The sequence below is a fragment of the Ammospiza caudacuta genome, chromosome 17 (genome assembly GCF_027887145.1).
Source record: "Ammospiza caudacuta isolate bAmmCau1 chromosome 17, bAmmCau1.pri, whole genome shotgun sequence".
NCBI classification, from domain to species: domain Eukaryota; kingdom Metazoa; phylum Chordata; class Aves; order Passeriformes; family Passerellidae; genus Ammospiza; species Ammospiza caudacuta.
In genome coordinates, this window is record NC_080609.1 from 3,273,870 (window position 1) to 3,291,532 (window position 17,663).

Genomic DNA, 17,663 nt, shown 5'->3' on the forward strand with positions numbered 1-17,663 from the left:
CATCAGCTCCAGAGCCAGAAGATGGATGGAGCTGGTGAGGGAGGGAGCAGAGCAGTGTGAATTCATCCCTGTCAGAAATCTTTTAAGTTCCCTTTCCTGCCTCAGCAGAACCACATGCAAGTTACTTCTGATTCTTTCTTATCCATTGAAAAATTACATTTTCCACTTGCTCCTCTCTCCTTGTGGCATGGGTTTTACCTGCTGGCATGGCTGAGGGTTTGAAGCACTGATTGAGGCCCTGCATTGCTGAGCAGGGAAATATCTTTGTGGACACCCTTTGGCTGCTGAGATGAGCATGAAACCAAGCAGCATAGTCTGGAAGCAGCAAAATTCTCATTTGCCATGGCTTTATTGTCCTAAAGAAGCAGATGGGCTGTTGGGAAGGGTCAGATTCCTTCAGAGGGGTGAATGTCCCTCATGAGCCTCCCTGTTCTGATATAACAGTGCCAAATCATCCCTGGATTGGCCAGATGTGATCCCAGCATGGGTGAGTGAACTCCCTGAGTAACAAACTCCTACAGGAGAGCTTTGTGGCCTTCAGGGACACCTGGAATTCCCTGGGAGCAGGGGGTGTGGGGCTGCCTGGATTGAGGCTGAAGTGGCAGTGAGGAATGCACAAACTTCTGCGTGCATCAGACTTAGAACTCCTGGAAAGCAAAGAAAGATTTAACCTGAACTCCTGGAAAACAAAGAAATATTTAAGCTGAAAAACTCAGAAAAAGAATCATGGAATGGTTTGGGTTGGAAGAGACCTTGAAGATCACCCAGTTCCACCCCTGCCATGGGCAGGGTCATCTTCCACTATCCCAGGTGGCTCCAAGCCCCATCCAACCTGGCCTTGGCACTTCCAGGGATGGAGCAGGCACAGCAAGACCAGTCTGCTAGGAAAAAAAGCTTTATTTTCTGTTCATTACCACAAAAAATGTGTTTAGAAACCTCTGCTAGACCTTGACCACATCAGAACATGTTATTACACCACATTTATCATCAGTGACTTGCATGCTGGTCATGCCTAATTACTTCTCTTGGTTCCTTCCTGCAGTTTAGAAGAAGAGTGCATCCATTTTCCATACATCATGCACACTGAAGCTGCTTTATCAGCTTCTGGTCCATGAAAATGGAAATCCATTGTCAGTTGAAAATGCCTCCCTGGGCATATTTGCAGAATGGGCTTTGCAATAGTGGCTCTTCATTGTTAACTGGGAATGAAGCTCAGTCAACAATGAAGCTCAGTTAACAACTGGGGAGGGATTCCCAGTAAGGGAAGTGGTGGATGCATTTGCAAAGGGCTCTTCTTGAAAAGAGATATTAAAGACAAAACTTTGCTCTCTGAGAATGTTCACAGGGTAACAGGAAATGGCCCAGTGACTGTTACCCAGGGAAGCTGTGACAGACATCCACAAAAAATATTAGTGGTTTTGATAGACTTAACATATATTTATGTTTCCATTATATTTCCACTATATATTACTGTTTTTCCATAATATTTAATATCTTTTCCATTTAGACTTGCTACTCCAGAGAGTCAAAGTCAGGTTAGTGGCTCTGTTGTAACACTGAAGTTACTCTGCCCATTCTAAGGCAGAGTTTTAGGGATGGGCTGTGTGCACAGAGGATTCTCCTCTCCATCTCTTGGGGTGGGAGGGGTTAATTGCCCTGAACTTCTCCTTTTCCAGGAGTCTGAAATACAAATTCCAGCTTTCCACTGCTCTGCATTTCACTGACAGATTTTTGCAGGCAGGTGTGGCTGGAGGACTGAACCTTGTAGAAAATTATGTGGATTTCTGTGCCAGGCTGTGGTGTGTGCATGGAACTTCAGGGCTCTTAGAAGGAAGGCAGAAGAAGGAAAGAAATTAAACTTGCATTAATTATTCCAGCTAAAAGGGCAGATCCTCAAAGTTTCTCCAAACCAATCAGCTCCCTGCCCTGCCCTGTTCATGTTTTGAGGTGTTTCACCAGGAGCTGCTCAGGGAGTTGTTTATGATTACACACTGCAGTCCTTGCTGTTCCTTTGACCTCTTTGCAAGTGGAAAGGACAAGAATTCCCATTTCTCTGCTGTTTTGTTTGAAATGTGTTTGCTCTGTGGCCCAGACCCTCTGAGCCCAGTTGGCAGGGCAATGTGTGCACCAGGCTGGGCCTGGCAAGGACCTCACAAATAAACAGGGATTTTGCTGGTCCTGGAAAAGGCCTCACAAATAAATGGGATTTTGCTGGTCCTGGCAAGGACCTCACAAATAAACAGGGATTTTGCTGGTCCTGGAAAAGGCCTCACAAATAAATGGGATTTTGCTGGTCCTGGCAAGGACCTCACAAATAAACACGGATTTTGCTGGTCCTGGCAAAGACCTGAAAAATAAACAGGGATTTTGCTGGTCCTGACAAAGGCCTCACAAATAAATGGGATTTTGCTGGTCCTGGCAAGGGCCTTACAAATAAACAGGGATTTTACTGAGCTTCTGAAATGGTAAATGTTCCCAAACAACTGAGCTACATTATTCTTCCCCACCCTCCTCCAAAAACATTTATCTATGGAATTATTTGGGAATTTGTATTGCACGTTTTGTATCCTATTTCTTCCCAAATAAACTTGCTGCTTTGGAGTTTGTTTTTCTCTGCACTTCACGAGCACTTCAGGCAGTGTGAGCAGTCGCTGCCACCAACAGATGTACCTGCTGTCACTCTCCCCAGCAGAATGTTTGTTCTCCTTCTTTACTCATGCCAGGAAAATGAGCCTTTGTGCAGCATGTGCTGGGGTTGCTCAGACACCTGATCCAGCAGAGGAATAAGCTCAGCACAAAAAGCTGCTTTTATTGTTTTGCTGGATGAGCTGCCAGGTTGGGTTCAACCTGCAGTTCCCTGGAGTTGGTGGGAAGGGATCAGGCTCTGCTGGAGCTGAGCTGTGCAATCTGGAGAGTCTGGCATGGCATCTTAGCAAAGTTATTCAATCTGCTCCAGAATTCCTCCTGTGGTGGGCTGGGTACAGCTTGTGGCAAAGTGCACAAAGCATTTTTGGGTTCTTAATCAGATATTTTCTAGAGAGATGCTTTCTCCATCTTTATCCACCCGTTACCAAGTGTTTTGCCAATGTAAGATTGTTTTAGGGACATCTGCAAAATTCCCTCTCCTCCCTTCCAGTGCCAAGTAAGTAATCAGAAGTTTTTATGTAATGACCAGGTCAGTGTTTAAGGCATCAATTAGACAAGTGCACAGCCAAGCTTATGTGTCCCCAAATCTGCTGAGAGGGATTTTTAAAATCCTTTGGGATCTAAACAAGGATCACTGGGGGGGGTTTTCAGGAGTCTGACTCACTCAGTTGTCAGAAGCAGAGATGCCCATAACATCTGCAGTGTGCAATTTTCACATGGGCATGGGAGGCACATGGAATCATGGAATATCCTGGGTGGGAAGGACCCACAGAGATTATTCAGTACAGGACACTCCATAATCCCATCCTGTCCTGGGAGAATTGTTCAAAGGCTCCTGGAGCTCTGGCAGGGTCAGTGCTCAGAGTCCACCTGGGACAGTGTTCCCAGGGGTTTTCAGATTGGGGAGGAGATGAGGATCTGACTCCATGTTTCAGAAGGCTGATTTATTATTTTATTATATATATTATATTAAAACTATACTAAAAGAATAGAAGAAAAGGTTTCATCAGAAGGCTAGCTTAGAATAGAATAGCAAAGAATGATAACAGAGGTTTGTGTCTCAGACAGAGTCCAAGCCAGCTGTGATTGGCCATTAATTAGAAACAACCACATGAGACCAATCACAGATGCACCTGTTGCATTCCACAGCAGCAGATAACCATTGTTTACATTTTGTTCCTGAGGCCTCTCAGCCTCTCAGGAGGAAAAATCCTAAGGAAAGGATTTTCCATAAAAGAAAATGTGATGATGTCTGTGACATCCACCTGCCTGGCACAGTTTGGTGCCTTTGTAGTCCTTGTAACTCCACACTTTTGGGACACTGTGCTCCTCCACCTGCACTGGTGTTTTCATGGGTTGTACAGGTGGTGGAATCTTCTGTGCTCCACATGTAAAATCACAGCAGTTGCCAAAAATCTGCCTTCAAGAATAGCTGCAGTCAGACACAGCACTCACCTCATTTGGGAAAGATGCCTTGATTGCTCCCTCCTGCTCATCTCAACTCACTTTTTCATCATCTCCTGGTCTCTAAATCATCTCAGCCTTGGTGAATAAACACTAAATCCTACCCCATTTATTATGCAGATCATCCTATCATTGTAGCTTGATTCACTCTCAGTTCTGCATAAATTAATTCCTTTGTGTAGTGTTTAAATATATTGGTTCATTTTATTTCATAGGAAGCAAGGACAGAATCTCTTGGCAGACCTTTGGAGATAAATGAGGCTGAGAAGGTGATGAAAATTGCCATTAACAGTGTTCTGGTAAGCAAAATATCATTTATTTGATTGCAAAATTATCATTTTTCTGCTGCAAGAAGAAATTAGCTCTTTTTATCAACAGCCTGGCGTAAAGAGTGCCAAAGCCATCACCTGCAGCTGCAGTTGATGCATCTAAGAGCTGCTTTTATCCCCTCTTGTGAGGGAAAACACATTGTAGTCACATTCCCTGCCTCTGTTAGGGGCTTCACTCCAAAGCAGGGTTTTTTATTTCCCTACAGGAGGGATAAAAATTGCCCAAATCAGCCCAGAAATTACACCCTGTACCTTGTGTGAGCCCTGTGACCTCTGCAGAGTCAGGGCTGCAGGGAGGGTCCTCAGAGGTGCCTGGGCTGTGGGAGCAGCTGAGCTGGCCAGGGGTGAGTGAGAGCTGCACTGTGCCACTGAGATCTGCCAGGGCACCCTGAGCTGCTTGCTGGGAAGGGCTTTGTGTCTGTCCTGAATTTTCCAGCTCTGTCCTTGCTCCAGTACCTGCCTTCCAGAATTTCTGAGCCTTCAGCTGCTCTGTGTGAGGAGGGAGTTAATTAACTCCCAGTTAATGAACTCCCTCTCAATTATTTCACTGCAAACTGTATCCAGTCCAAGAGTTTGACTACAAGAATGGAGTTCCAGGTTTAAACAACCAATGGATAATCAAGAGAGATTCCAGGAAATCTGCTCACAACCTGTGTGAATTACTAAATGTTGTTGATGTACATTTCTTACTCCTCTTCTCCATGAGAGAGGATTCCTGGCACACAGCACTGGCACACACTCAGCTCATTAATCCTGGCCCACTTCATGGAATGACCTGTTGGAGCTGAGCAGCACCAACACTCACAGCTGGAATTCCAGCAGTGGAATCCTCCCTCCCCCTCAAAAGATGCTCATGGTTTCTTTTTCTTGAGCCTGAGCACACTGGATGTACTCAGCACATTTGAATCAATTGGAATATTCCCACTTCCCCTCCTAGTCCTTGTAGCACATGTTGAAATGTTCAAGATGCTTCCCAGATTTTGAAAAGAAATGGATAAAACAAAACTTTGGAAAGGATGAAGATATTCAGATATAGGAAGTTCTTTATAAAACTGATTTGTATCTTGAAGAGAAAAGAAACAAACTATGGAAGCTTAAAATTCCCTAAAATAGTACAAAGAAACAAATGCATTTCTCATCTGTTTATTCAGAGAGAATCGTGGAATCATTAAGGTTGGAAACAACCTGAATGATTCCATTAAGATAAAATGCAAAAAGACCTTAATGATGCCAAAAGAGAGGCTTCTTCCTGCCTTCTACTGCTTCCTCAGTGAGAAGGAAAACTAAAGTTACAGCTGTGGGGCTTTTCCTTCTTTAAGAATGTTGGCAAAAAGAAAATCAGGTATTTTACAAATGTCCAGTTAGTTCATTATCCTGGCCACAAAGAACTTTTGAATTTCCATTGCCTACTTGAGTAAACACAGATGAGATTATCCAGAACAATGTTAAGCATCTGAAAGATAAATGTAATTATCCCAGTGCCAGCCATGGTTCACCATCCTTCTCTTTCAGGAAGAAGTCCAAAAGACCAAAGACATGTTGAATAATGTGGCTTTGGATGAAGCCAATTTGGAAGCCAAGATTGAAAAACGAAAATTGGAGCTGGAAAGGAGCCAGAAGAGGCTGCAGACCCTGCAGAGTGTTCGGTGAGACCATGAACTGTTACCTGCTGCAGGGAGGAGTACAGGGAACAGAAAGGGTGGAACTGGTGCAAACAGCCCCTCTGTGCCCACAGCCTGCTGGTCTTCACCACCAGTTTGAAAAATTCCTTCTGCAGCCCTTGTTAGGATCAGATCCTCTGGGCACTGCTACAGTCTGCCAGAAGATTCATAGAATGACAGAATCCCAGACTGGTTTGGGTTGGAAAGGACCTTAAAGCTCATCCAGTGCCACCCCTGCCATGGCAGGGACACCTCCCACTGTCCCAGGCTGCTCCCAGCCCTGCCCAGCCTGGCCTTGGGCACTGCCAGGGATCCAGGGGCAGCCACAGCTGCTCTGGGCACCCTGTGCCAGGGCCTGCCCACCCTCACAGGGAACAATTCCCAATTCCCAATATCTACCCTAAACCTCTCCTCCTTCAGTCTGAGCCCGTTCCCATTGTATATATAACTATATATACACTATAACTGCAGTCCCCTCATGCTGAGTCCCTCTCCCTCCTTGCAATCCCCATTGGAGTGTTCAGGTTCACAGCTTGGGTTGATTTCTGGCCCTTAATTAACTTGCAGGTTTATACAATCTCCAATCTGACCTAATATTAAAAAAGAGGAACTATTAGGCAAGGGAGTGGTGGAAGGAATGACCTGGATTCACATCCCTGTTTTATCAGCACCACTCTGCAGATGTGGATTGGGTGGGTGTGAAGCTCTGAGCAGCAGCAGCAGTGGATTTTGGGGTGCATCACTCAGCTCTCAGGTGTAATGACACCATCACTTCATCATAATGTTTAATTAACCCTGTAGTGACCCAGGACACTTTTGTAGCAAGGAAGTCCCCAGCAAAGTCTGCACATTTAGTGCAGTTATGGAACAGCAGCATAAATAATCTAACATTGCCTTCTGAGGAGGCCAAAATGCTGCCTTTGTGCCTGTGTGAAAGGAAAAGGGAGTTGTACACAAACCCCTTCTCTTTGCTTCATGTAATTCCCAGGATTGTTTAGTGAGGGGCTTTTCTTGAGCTTTTATCCTCTGAAGCAGTGTGAAACCTTAAAAAAAGGAGGTTTTTTGGTTTAGTGGATATGGAAGGGCAGCTGCAAAGCCAATGCTAACCTTAAAAAAAGGAGGTTTTTTGGTTTAGTGGAAATGGAAGAGCAGCTGCAAAGCTAAAATAGCATTTCAGAATTCTGTATTTCAGAGCAATATTTATAGAGCCCTAGAATCACAGAATGGCTGGGGTTGGAGGAGACCTTAAAGCTCATCTCATTCCAAGTCCCTGCCATGGGACAACTCCAACTGTCCCAGGTTGCTGCAAACCCCAAAAAACCTGGCCTAGAGCTCTCTCAGGGATGGGGCAGCTCAGCTTTTCTGGGCAGATTTCACTGAGTTCCCTGTGCTTGCCCTCCCAGGCCTGCTTTCATGGATGAGTATGAGAAGATTGAGGAGCAGCTGCAGAGGCAGTACAGCACTTACCTGGAGAAGTTCAGGAATCTGACCTACATGGAGCAGCTCCTGGATGATCACAGACGGACAGAGCAGGAGATGTTTGAGGTAGGAAGGACACTTTGGGAATGCTCAGCAGGACTTAGAGCCTGCAGAGCAACAGAAAATGTTTTAATCTCCTTTTCCAAAGCAGCACATCAGGAGTTGATTGAGTCACTGGCAGGTGAGGGACAGTCCAGTGACTGTGGCTGCTCCTGGCCAAGCTCAGCTGCTAAAGTTAAAGTGAAACCAGTTAAACCAGTTCACTGATGGCTCTTGCCAGTCTCTGCCCCCTGACTCATTTTCAGCTGCTGGCTTTTGTTCATGAAGAACGTTTTCAGAATTTCTGATCTTCCTTTTGCTGCATACAATGGATGTTTACTCCTGTTGTCTGCTGATGTACAAGGGTGTCTCAGCACAAGGCTCTTCAGTCTCCTCAGAGTATCAATAGAAACAGCCAAGAGCAACACTGAGGAGATCAGATGTGCTGGGATCTTCCCCCTCACAGACTTCACTCTTGTTTGGCAGAATTCTGCCTTCTCTTGACTTGCTCAGTTGTGTCAGGTCAGTGTGATTCTCTTTGTGGATAATTGCATCTGTATCCTGTTTTGATCCAGACTTTTCTTTGGGGTAATACTTTCAGCTGGCCATTCCTTCAGCTTCCAGCAGGTTCTTGTTTTATTTTCATCTTTCTCACAGTCATTACCCACTCTGTCTTCTGTTCATTGAAAACACATTTGAGTGAACCCTCTCCCCTGGGATCTAATGCTGCTGGGTGTGCTGAACCTGAAATTACAGAATCACAGCATCCATGGGGTTGGAAAAGACCTCTGAGACCACTGAATCCTACCTGGGACCCATCCCCACCTTGTCACCAGCCCAGAACTCTGAGTGCCACATCCAGGCTTTCCCCAGGAATGGGGACTCTGCCACTCCCTGGGCAGCCCCTTTCAGTGTTTAACAACCTTTTCCACGAGGAAGTTCCTCCTGATGTCAACCTGGACTTCCCCAGCACAGCTTGAGGCCATTTTGTTCTGTCCCTGTTCCCTGGGGGCAGAGCCTCACCCCCCTGGCTGTCCCCTCCTGTCAGGAGCTGTGCAGAGCCACAAGGTCCCCCCCGAGCCTCCTTTTCTCCAGGCTGAGCCCCTTCCCAGCTCCCTCAGGAATTCTCCAGACCCTTCTCCTTGTGCTGCAGACCCTTCCCCAGTGCCCTGGTCCCACTCCAGCCCCTCAATGTCCTTTCTGTTGTCAGGGGCCCACAAGTGGACACAGCACTGAGCTGTGGCCTCATTAGTGAACCAATTAACCCATTGTTCATCAGTGCTTCCTCATTCCACCACCACCTTTTGGACACAGGGAAAACCATCTGTTGAGAAGTCTCAAATATTTTGCTGCATTACTTGCTTGAGGGATAAAATATCTTTTCAAAGCTGATGTGGGCATTTGGTACCTTGTTAATCCCTGTGAAGCAGTTTCCCATCAAGCCTCTCTTCACAAGCACTGGCTCTGTACAAGTTTTTTCATCTCCTATCTGAAGTCACTTCTAGCTCTCTGTTCCAGTTCTTCACCATATCCTTACCCCCCACTCAAAAAAAGCCTTCAATTAAATCATAATTTTGAAGTGAAGCCTAAAATCTGATTTATCCCTTCTGTTCAAATGCCATTGAGACTTCACAGCCAGAGGAGAAATGCTTTGAACTGAGCTACCTGAAAGTGTTTATGAATTCGAGTGCAGAACTTTGTTAATGAGTTGGTGCTCAGCTCTTTGGGGATTTTTGTTAAAAGATAATAAGACAAAGAAAAAGCCTTTGTCATTCACGGCTGTGCCGTGATTAGAATATGGAGAGCACACTTTATTTCCCTTTTTTCTCCTTTCTCTGACACTCCTGGGACCCTACCCATATGGTTGAGCTTGTGGTTGCCTAGGATAAGCAGGGAACAATGCTTCAGTCTAGTGCAGAATTAAAAAGTATAAAAGCTGATGACAAAAAAACATTGATTTGCTTCACACATTTCTATCAGTTGTACCTAAAAATACTTGGAACATGTAAAGGATGAGACTGTGACCATCTCTTTGTGGGCAGGAGCAGTGACTCAGGCAGCCTTTGCTGCAGAAGAAGAGGGGGGTGTGTCTGTGTGTGTGTGTCTCTCTCTTCCAGCCAAATATTCAGAAGTGCTGGAGTCCAAACTGGAATTTGAAGTCATTATGAGATGTCAGTTCTCAAAATCAAACTCCAGCACTTGGGGACTGAAAGAGGCTGAAGAATTTAATCTGGAGAAGAGAAAGCTCTGGGGAAACTTGAGAGCAGCCTCCAGTGCCTAAAGGGGCTCCAGGAGAGCTGGAAAGGGACTGGGGACAAGGGATGGAGGGACAGGACACAGGGAATGGCTCCCACTGCCAGAGGGCAGGGATGGATGGGATATTGGGAATGAGGAATTGTTCCCTGTGAGGGTGGGCAGGCCCTGGCACAGGGTGCCCAGAGCAGCTGTGGCTGCCCCTGGATCCCTGGCAGTGCCCAAGGCCAGGCTGGGCAGGGCTGGGAGCAGCCTGGGACAGTGGGAGGTGTCCCTGCCATGGCAGGGGTGGCACTGGGTGGGCCTTAAGGTCCCTTCCAACCCAAACCATTCCATGATTCTAATCTGGGTCCCAGCTAAACCAAGAGATTTGCTGGGGCACTTCCAAACCAGTGAGGGGCTGCACTGTTTAATCCATTTTGGGTTAATCTCTGGCCAGCCTGGAGCACAAGGATGTGTCTGTCACTTCTTTCAGTCTGGATCTGCTTTTCAGATTCTGCTTGTCAAAGCAGCACTTTGGCTGCTTTATGGTGAAGAACTGTGGGTTGTTACATGCTTAAAAAAAATAGAACATTTTGCTCCAAAGCAATGCTTTGCTTGTTGTCCTACAGTTTATAATCTTGTGTCATTTTCAGCATCAACAGAGGAAAAAATAACAAGGATAATTACATTTAATCTATTTTAAAACACACTTACTCCAGCTGTCAGAAACACTGAAAATTATGTTGATTTTTTTTTCCCCAACCCTGATTTGTCTTTTGTTCCACCAAACAAATCTTAATTAACTTCTGCAGTAACAGCATGAGGCAATTCTTTTATCATTGCTGTGTATTTGCTAAAGAGCTTGCCAGCAAAAAGCATCAGCAGAGTAATTAGATTAATCCAGCACTCCCTGTGCTGTTCTGAGCTCTGGTTTTGGGCCCCTCTCCTTGATTTAATCCACATTTTCAGGAGTTTTTGTTCTGATTGAGAGCCTGATGCTGTTGCTGAATAATGAGCCTGCTCTGTGCTGCAGTTGGACTCAGAGTGGTTGGGTATCCACAGCCACCAACCTGGGCCAGAGTGCAGCTCCTAATTAGCAAAGTGATTTCAAGATTTTAATTGAGTGCCACTGAGCAGTTGAGGCATGCCAGCCCCTCCAGAGCTGCTGGCTGTGTACATTTTCAAGGTGTTTTGTCCATGCCGAGTTGTCCATCCCCATGTGGCTCCTGGTGTTGTCCTGAGCCTCCTGGTGCTTTGCCTGTCCCAGGGAGCAGTGGTTGGGGTGTGATCAGTGGGAGGCTCCTGCCAGGCACTGGGCTGACAAATCTGTGCTAAGAGAGCTGCCAGGCTGGTGGTGAGGCTGAGCCAACAGTTCATTGGTGATGAAGCAGCTCCTGCTGAGCACCTGCCTGTCTGATGTGGCACCTGCTGAAATATAGGATAAAAAGCCACAATTATTTGGCCATTATCACCTGGAGAAGGCAGAAGTCCACACATGATTTGTCTTTCCAGTGAGTTTCTTACACTTATTGACAGCTGTCATGCACAACTTACTCCTGGATCCAAGGAATTTAAACAAGGGCCTTTTGTCTTCGCAGTTTCCTTTGCCTCCTTTACCTCTTTGATTCTCCTTCTGTTTCTTGGTGCTGTTCATGGAATTAATCCATCTTCCTGCAGTTCTGTGCCAAGGTATGGATTTATGAGCTGTGTCTTCTCAAAGATTGGGTCATATTTTTCTGCTTTGTAAAAAGATTCAGCACAGTTAATTCACTTTTACCTTGTTTCTAAGATGGAATTGTTTCAGTTGTTTAGACACAGAAGCTATTAGAACTTTGGCTGTTCTAAAAAACCCAATTTTCAGGAGTTTTTCAGATTTGGGGGTTGGAATTCTCTCTGGATTATAAATGAATGCCTCTCTTTTAAAGAACAGCACAGGCTAATACAGTTCAAAAAGGTGGTTTTGGCATTAGCTTATGTAATGCCAGAATAACTTGGCAATTTCTCTCAGCATTTGCCTTTTCCCTGGAGAGAATGTGCTTATTCTTTCTTGTGCTTCTCAGAGGACACCCCAGAAGTACTTTCCTCTTCAGCTGCTTTCTCCTAAGGTATTTTCAGACTGTTTTTGTGCTGCTTGTGTGTAATCTCAGCTGAGGAGTGCCATGAAGTGCTGGACACAGGGATGAGGATGTTCTTAGCCACTCAGTCCTTTATCTTTGGTTTGGGATTGCTTAAACTGCTTTTCTTTTCATCATTATGGAGTTTTCAAGGGCATGTAGAGATAGAGCAAAGGGGAATGGGTTCAAAGTGAAGAAGGAGAGGTTTAGGTGGGATATTGGGTGTGGTGGTGTTTGCTGGGGTCCCAGGATGAGGGAGGAGATGAGAATGTTGAGTCCCTGTTTCAGAAGGCTGATTTATTATTTTATGATACATAGCACATTAAAACTATACTAAAAGAATAGAAGAAAGGATTTCATCAGAAGGCTGGCTAAGAATAGAAAAGGAATGATAACAAAGGCTTGTGACTGACCAAGACAGTCCAAGCCAGCTGACTGTGATTGGCCATTAATCAGAAACAACCACATGAGACCAATCCCAGATGCACCTGTTGCATTCCACAGCAGCAGATAATCAATGTTTGCATTTTGTTCCTGAGGCCTCCCAGCTTCTCAGAAGGAAAAAATCCTAAGAAAAGGATTTTTCATAGAACATGTCTGTGACAACTGGGCAGGAATTGTTCCCTGTGAGGGTGGGCAGGCCCTGGCACAGGGTGCCCAGAGCAGCTGTGGCTGCCCCTGCATCCCTGGCAGTGCCCAAGGCCAGGCTGGGCAGGGCTGGGAGCAGCCTGGGACAGTGGGAGGTGTCCCTGCCATGGCAGGAGATGGAATGGGATGAGCTTTGAGATCCCTTCCAAGCCAACCCATTCCACGATTGATTCTATGAATTATCAGCAAACAGCCCTTCATGCTTAATCATGCAATTCCAAATTAAAAAACTGTGTTGTGACTTACCCTTTGCAACCTGCCGTCCCCACATAAAATCCCCTTTTCATTAAATTCTTTTTAGCGGAGCTTCTGAATATGCACATCATAATAAATAGGGCCATCAGTTCTGCTCCACTCTGATTCTCTGCTTTTTGCACTGAACTAAATTCACCATTCCCACTGTGACAGCTGTTTGCTGCAATAGCCAGCACAAGGTTAACATGACAAGCAGCTGGTTACAGTCTTTAATCTTCTAACTAATGTGCATTTGAATTATGACTGCTTTAAACATTTTACAGGTGCCAGGAGAGCAGTCCTGGTGCAGCACTGCTGGGCTGTGTGGAACATCAGATGTAAAATAAGCACAGGCTGCTGAATTGCTGGTTGCTTCTATTTTGGCCTTTAGTTCAGTGTGCAAGGGTGCCAGTATTGGTGCACTGAGACACAGAAACCACTGGGGAAATGTGGAAAAAATTAGAGCAGGGGGAAGGGAATGCACAGAAGAAGGGGCAGTGGAGCGTAGGAGAAAAGGACAAAAGAAATTATTGCCTGAGAAATGATGATCACAGAAAGGAGAAGTGGAGATGGAAGGTGGGAGGGTGTGTGGAGAGTGCATCAGGGAAGATGAAAAGGTTCTGTGTGCATTTATTCCACTGAAATAAAATTCTGCAGTGCCCTGCCAATACCATGGCAACTGCCCTGAGGCAGGTCATGCCTGCCTGCTCCTGGGGCTCTGTTGTTACTCTCTCCCATTAAAGCTGTGGGAGAACTTTTTGGGAAGTGCAAACAATTGAGATCAGTTCAATTATCTCAGTCAGATCGACTCAGTGCTCAAAGATCTGTGTTTTCATAGGGATTATCTGGATATCTGATGTGCCAGTGGGTGACAAACTTGCCTTAGGATCCCAGATTTGGGGCTGTTTGACTCACAGCTTCAAGCTCTTCATGTCTGACACACTCCAGAGCTTATTTTATCACAGAGCTAGAGATGAAACAAGAGATTATTGAATCCCAAATCTCTTACAGGCTTTTCTGAGCAATGGAAAAATTCATATTTTGCCTCCAGGAGCCCTTGAAGGGTAAAGAGGTTCCTTGTGCCTCAGGGCTTGGTGCTGTGGTTGGCTATGAGCCCTCTGTAAAGGTTTCTCAGTCTGGTTCTTTCTTGCTGCTGTTATAAATCTGTGCTAATTCTTTTATAAATTAAATCCTCTGCACTTGGGGAAGGAACAGAGAGGATGGGCTGAGTTTTCAGGGTGAGTTTGTCATGAGAGCAGCTGTTTCTGTGAAGGGTGAGATGTAACAGCTCTCACTGACTGCATGGCTTGGAAATCCATGGATGACTGTCACAAAGAGAAATCAGAACTTTCTGGTCTCTAATAAATTCAGTTCTTCACTTGTTTCACTGAATTTCTTGTGCAGTGACTCCATAGGAGAAGCAGCAATGCATGAGAACAGTCTCCAGTGTATTCCAAAGTGCTGCTTTGTAGGTTTTAAATCTTCTTTTTATCCAGCTTCAGTTGGGAAGGAGATGAATAAGTGTCTGGTTCATATTATGGTCTTCCTGCCTTCCCTGTATTATCCTGCTGAATATTCACAAAGACTTTAGATGTCTGAATTATGTAACAAAAATCACTTGAAATTCACTCAGAATAGAGACAATCAGATTACTTGAAACAACACTGATCAAGAAGATCAATTTATATTTTTCCCCAGAGATCAACATTTAAAGAATTGAGAAACATTTAAACAGGTTGAAAGAAAAAATCTAAAATAACTCAATTTAGGACTGATGTTTGGTGCTTTGCACCAAATGACATAAGTGGGTGGTGTTAAAATTATGTACAGGAAATTGAGGAGGTTTATGCTCTGCTGCAGGTATTTAGTGGGGAAAAGGAGCTGTGAGAGTGGCATTTTGATTTGCATAAACATGCATAATCTGATCAGCTGCAAAACAGTGAGGTCTGAGTCTTTGAACAGGAAAATAATTCTCAGTTTTCTGCCTGTGTGAGAGCAATTCCTCACTGAGTTCAGTGAGTTGTGGAAGTGGCACGCTGTGAAAGGTGCCCCTCTGAGATAAATGTGCTGGCAGCAGCCTTGGCAGGGGCTGGCAGTGCCCTGTGCAGTCCCTGCCTCTCCTCCCAGAGCTCTGGGATCCTTTGGAGAGGATCCTGATGTTGGGATAACCCATGGGCCCAGCTCTGCATTGCAGCAGGGTCACACATCAGGACAAGGAAAGTAAAAAATCCCAGGACAAACTGCACCCCTTGCTGCCTGGGGGGCTGGGATCACATTTATTCTGCTGGAAATCCACTTCCATTCCCATTTGGAATGGACTTTGCTTGAGCAGGATGTAGTTCCAAAATCAATGGAAACCTCCATTGTGGGACTCCCCTGGTTTTATAGAATTTGCTGATCTGTGAGTCTGAGTCTCCTCCTCAGGCTTTTTTTCCATCTGTGAGAGGACTGAGGAGGAACCTGACCACAAAGCAGGGTCTGAATGCCCCTGGCAGTGCCACATTCCCTGGAAATCCCTGCTGGTGGCCACCTTCTGCTGGGAAACTCCAGAGAGTGCATCCTGCATCAGTTCCTGCTCAGCACCAGGGTGTTTAAACCAACAGCTCCACTTTCCTAATCCCTGGAGTAACCTGGAGTGGAGCTCTCCTGTATCCCTGCTATTCCATGGAGGAGAGCAGAGCATGGAAACCAGAGAAGCAGGAGGTGAAACCTGCTGGTGTTGTCCATTGCTCAGAAATTATTTACCTGCTCTTTTCTGTTAAAGAACTGACGGAAGAGCAGTCCTAGAAGCTGTGTTTGTCACCTCCTTGCTAAAAAGGTTTGTCTGCATCATTACTCACCTGCCCTTCCTTCTCCAGCCCACCCCAAGGACATGTTTGGAAATAGTTTTATTCCAGTCATTTTAGGAGTAGGTAGAGCATTGTCCTGGGGAGCAGGAAGTGGGAGTGCAAATGTTTTCAAGCTGGAGAAATGACAAAAAACAGGTCTGTGATTCCTCTCTGACAAGAGTTTGAGAGAGGCTGGATCGTGCTGCCAGTTCATTTGGGTGGGAGATCAGGAATAAACTGAAGTGTACCCCTCTTGAAGATGCTCTTGCTGTGGGAAATGGGGGTTGCATTGAGATAATTATCTCTAGATAAAAGGCAGCAGAGTCCATTATCCTTTCCTGGAACCCTCAAGTCCACCACCAACAGCTGCCCTTTAATGTGGTAAACACTCTCCTTGAAAAGCCAGAGCCATCCTGACCCCCTTGAACACTTGAGCTTTGTGCCACAGGCAGGGGTAATTCAGGAGTCTGGCAGGGACCAGGCAGTGACTGCTCTGTGCTGCTGAACAAGACACTGCTGTGCCTCCCAACTTCCAATCTCTGTTAATTTGGGTGATGATTTCTTCAGGCACTGCAAAGTGACCCCAGAATTGTACATTAATTCAAATAAATTACACATCCAAACAAGATCACTTATAAGCTCACTACAATAAAGATGTAATCCATGAAGGGAATGTTCAATGAGCTGTTATTGAGCCATTAGAATTCATCCCTTCCACAAAAGCAAATAGGAGAAATGGAGAGTTGGCATTAGGGGAAATTTGCATTGCATGTAATGCTGGTACAGAACACATCTGATACACAGATGAAGTCCAGCTTCTGCCATTTTATTTCGGGTAGTAATGAAGTTGTCTGTGTTATTCCTGACTTAAAACTTCTTGTGCGAAAGGTTTTTAAATGGAAAATTCTGGGCAGAAAATGTTAGTCTGGATTTATTTTTTAACTTTTTTTCCTTCTGTTTAGATTTCTCTCAGTGCTGGCAGATGACTGAAAGGCCTGTGCCCTGCCCTGGTCTCATGCAGCCTCTCCCAGTGCCTTCCCAATCCTTCTGCCTCCTGTGTCTGTCCTGCCAAGGGCACTCACACAAATCCCCAGCAGGGAGCTCAGTGCTGTTCCCTTGGACTCCCTTGGCTCTCACCTGTGGTTCCTGCATGGGCCAGGAGGACTTCTGACACCACAGAATGGTTTGGGTTGGGAGGGTGTAAGAGCCAAAATGAGGGATGTGAGACTCCAGGCAGCTCTCCAAAATGCAGTTTATTGTATCCAAGGTGTCACAGCAGCCCAGGGTGGTGGGTGACAGAGCTGTGCCCACAGCTGTCAGCTGCAGCTGCAGGCAGGCCTGGAGACCCTTTGGTTTTGGTTACACTGCATTATAGACTTTTCTTTGCTGAGCATCTTCATACAATAGAACCAATCTATACCTTAACTTTTATCTATAGCCTATCATAACTACTGTAATTACCATATTCATGTTACTGTTCTCCAGTCACTAAAAGTCAGTACATTACAGTTTAAGCTAGAAGTTGTTTTTCAGTTTTCTGAGACCTTTTTTCTACTTGCAACTTTGCTGCCTTGTTTGCCTGTGCTCTCTTTCTGCTTGGTAAAAACATCTTCTTGTTTGGGGTGGGTTTATCCTTTGCTCTAAGTCATAAAAACCCTTTCTAACTAACACACCCTTTGCCTCCTTGGTTATCCAGTGAGACTGGCTCAGCAATTCTTTTCTTCTATATCAAAACTTGCTTCCATCTCTATTCCATCAGACCCTACATTGAAAATTCTTTCTGCTAAGCATACACATATCTGTGAGACTTCCTTGTCAAACTTTCTTCCTTCCCAACAGGAGGGACCTTAGAGCTCACCCAGTGCCTTGGGCAAGGACACCTTCACCAGCCCAGGGTGCTCCAACCTGGCCTTGAAACCAGCACAGCAGTGCAGAGAAGTATTTGAGGTGGAAAGTTTTGAGCTGGGCTTTGTTTGTTGTCTTTTG

The 17,663-nt window shown here is 45.4% G+C and overlaps 1 protein-coding gene across 4 annotated transcripts in view; it reads left to right on the forward strand.

Moving 5' to 3' along the window:
* The window catches only part of CLUAP1 (clusterin associated protein 1), a 62,873-nt gene that overhangs the window by 16,325 nt on the left and 28,885 nt on the right, over positions 1–17,663 (forward strand). For all 4 annotated transcript variants that reach the window (XM_058816094.1, XM_058816095.1, XM_058816092.1 and 1 more), the window contains 3 exons: positions 4,326–4,409; positions 5,952–6,085; positions 7,504–7,645. In XM_058816094.1, the coding sequence (XP_058672077.1) occupies positions 4,326–4,409; positions 5,952–6,085; positions 7,504–7,645 (360 nt within the window). The remainder of the gene's footprint in view (positions 1–4,325; positions 4,410–5,951; positions 6,086–7,503; positions 7,646–17,663) is intronic.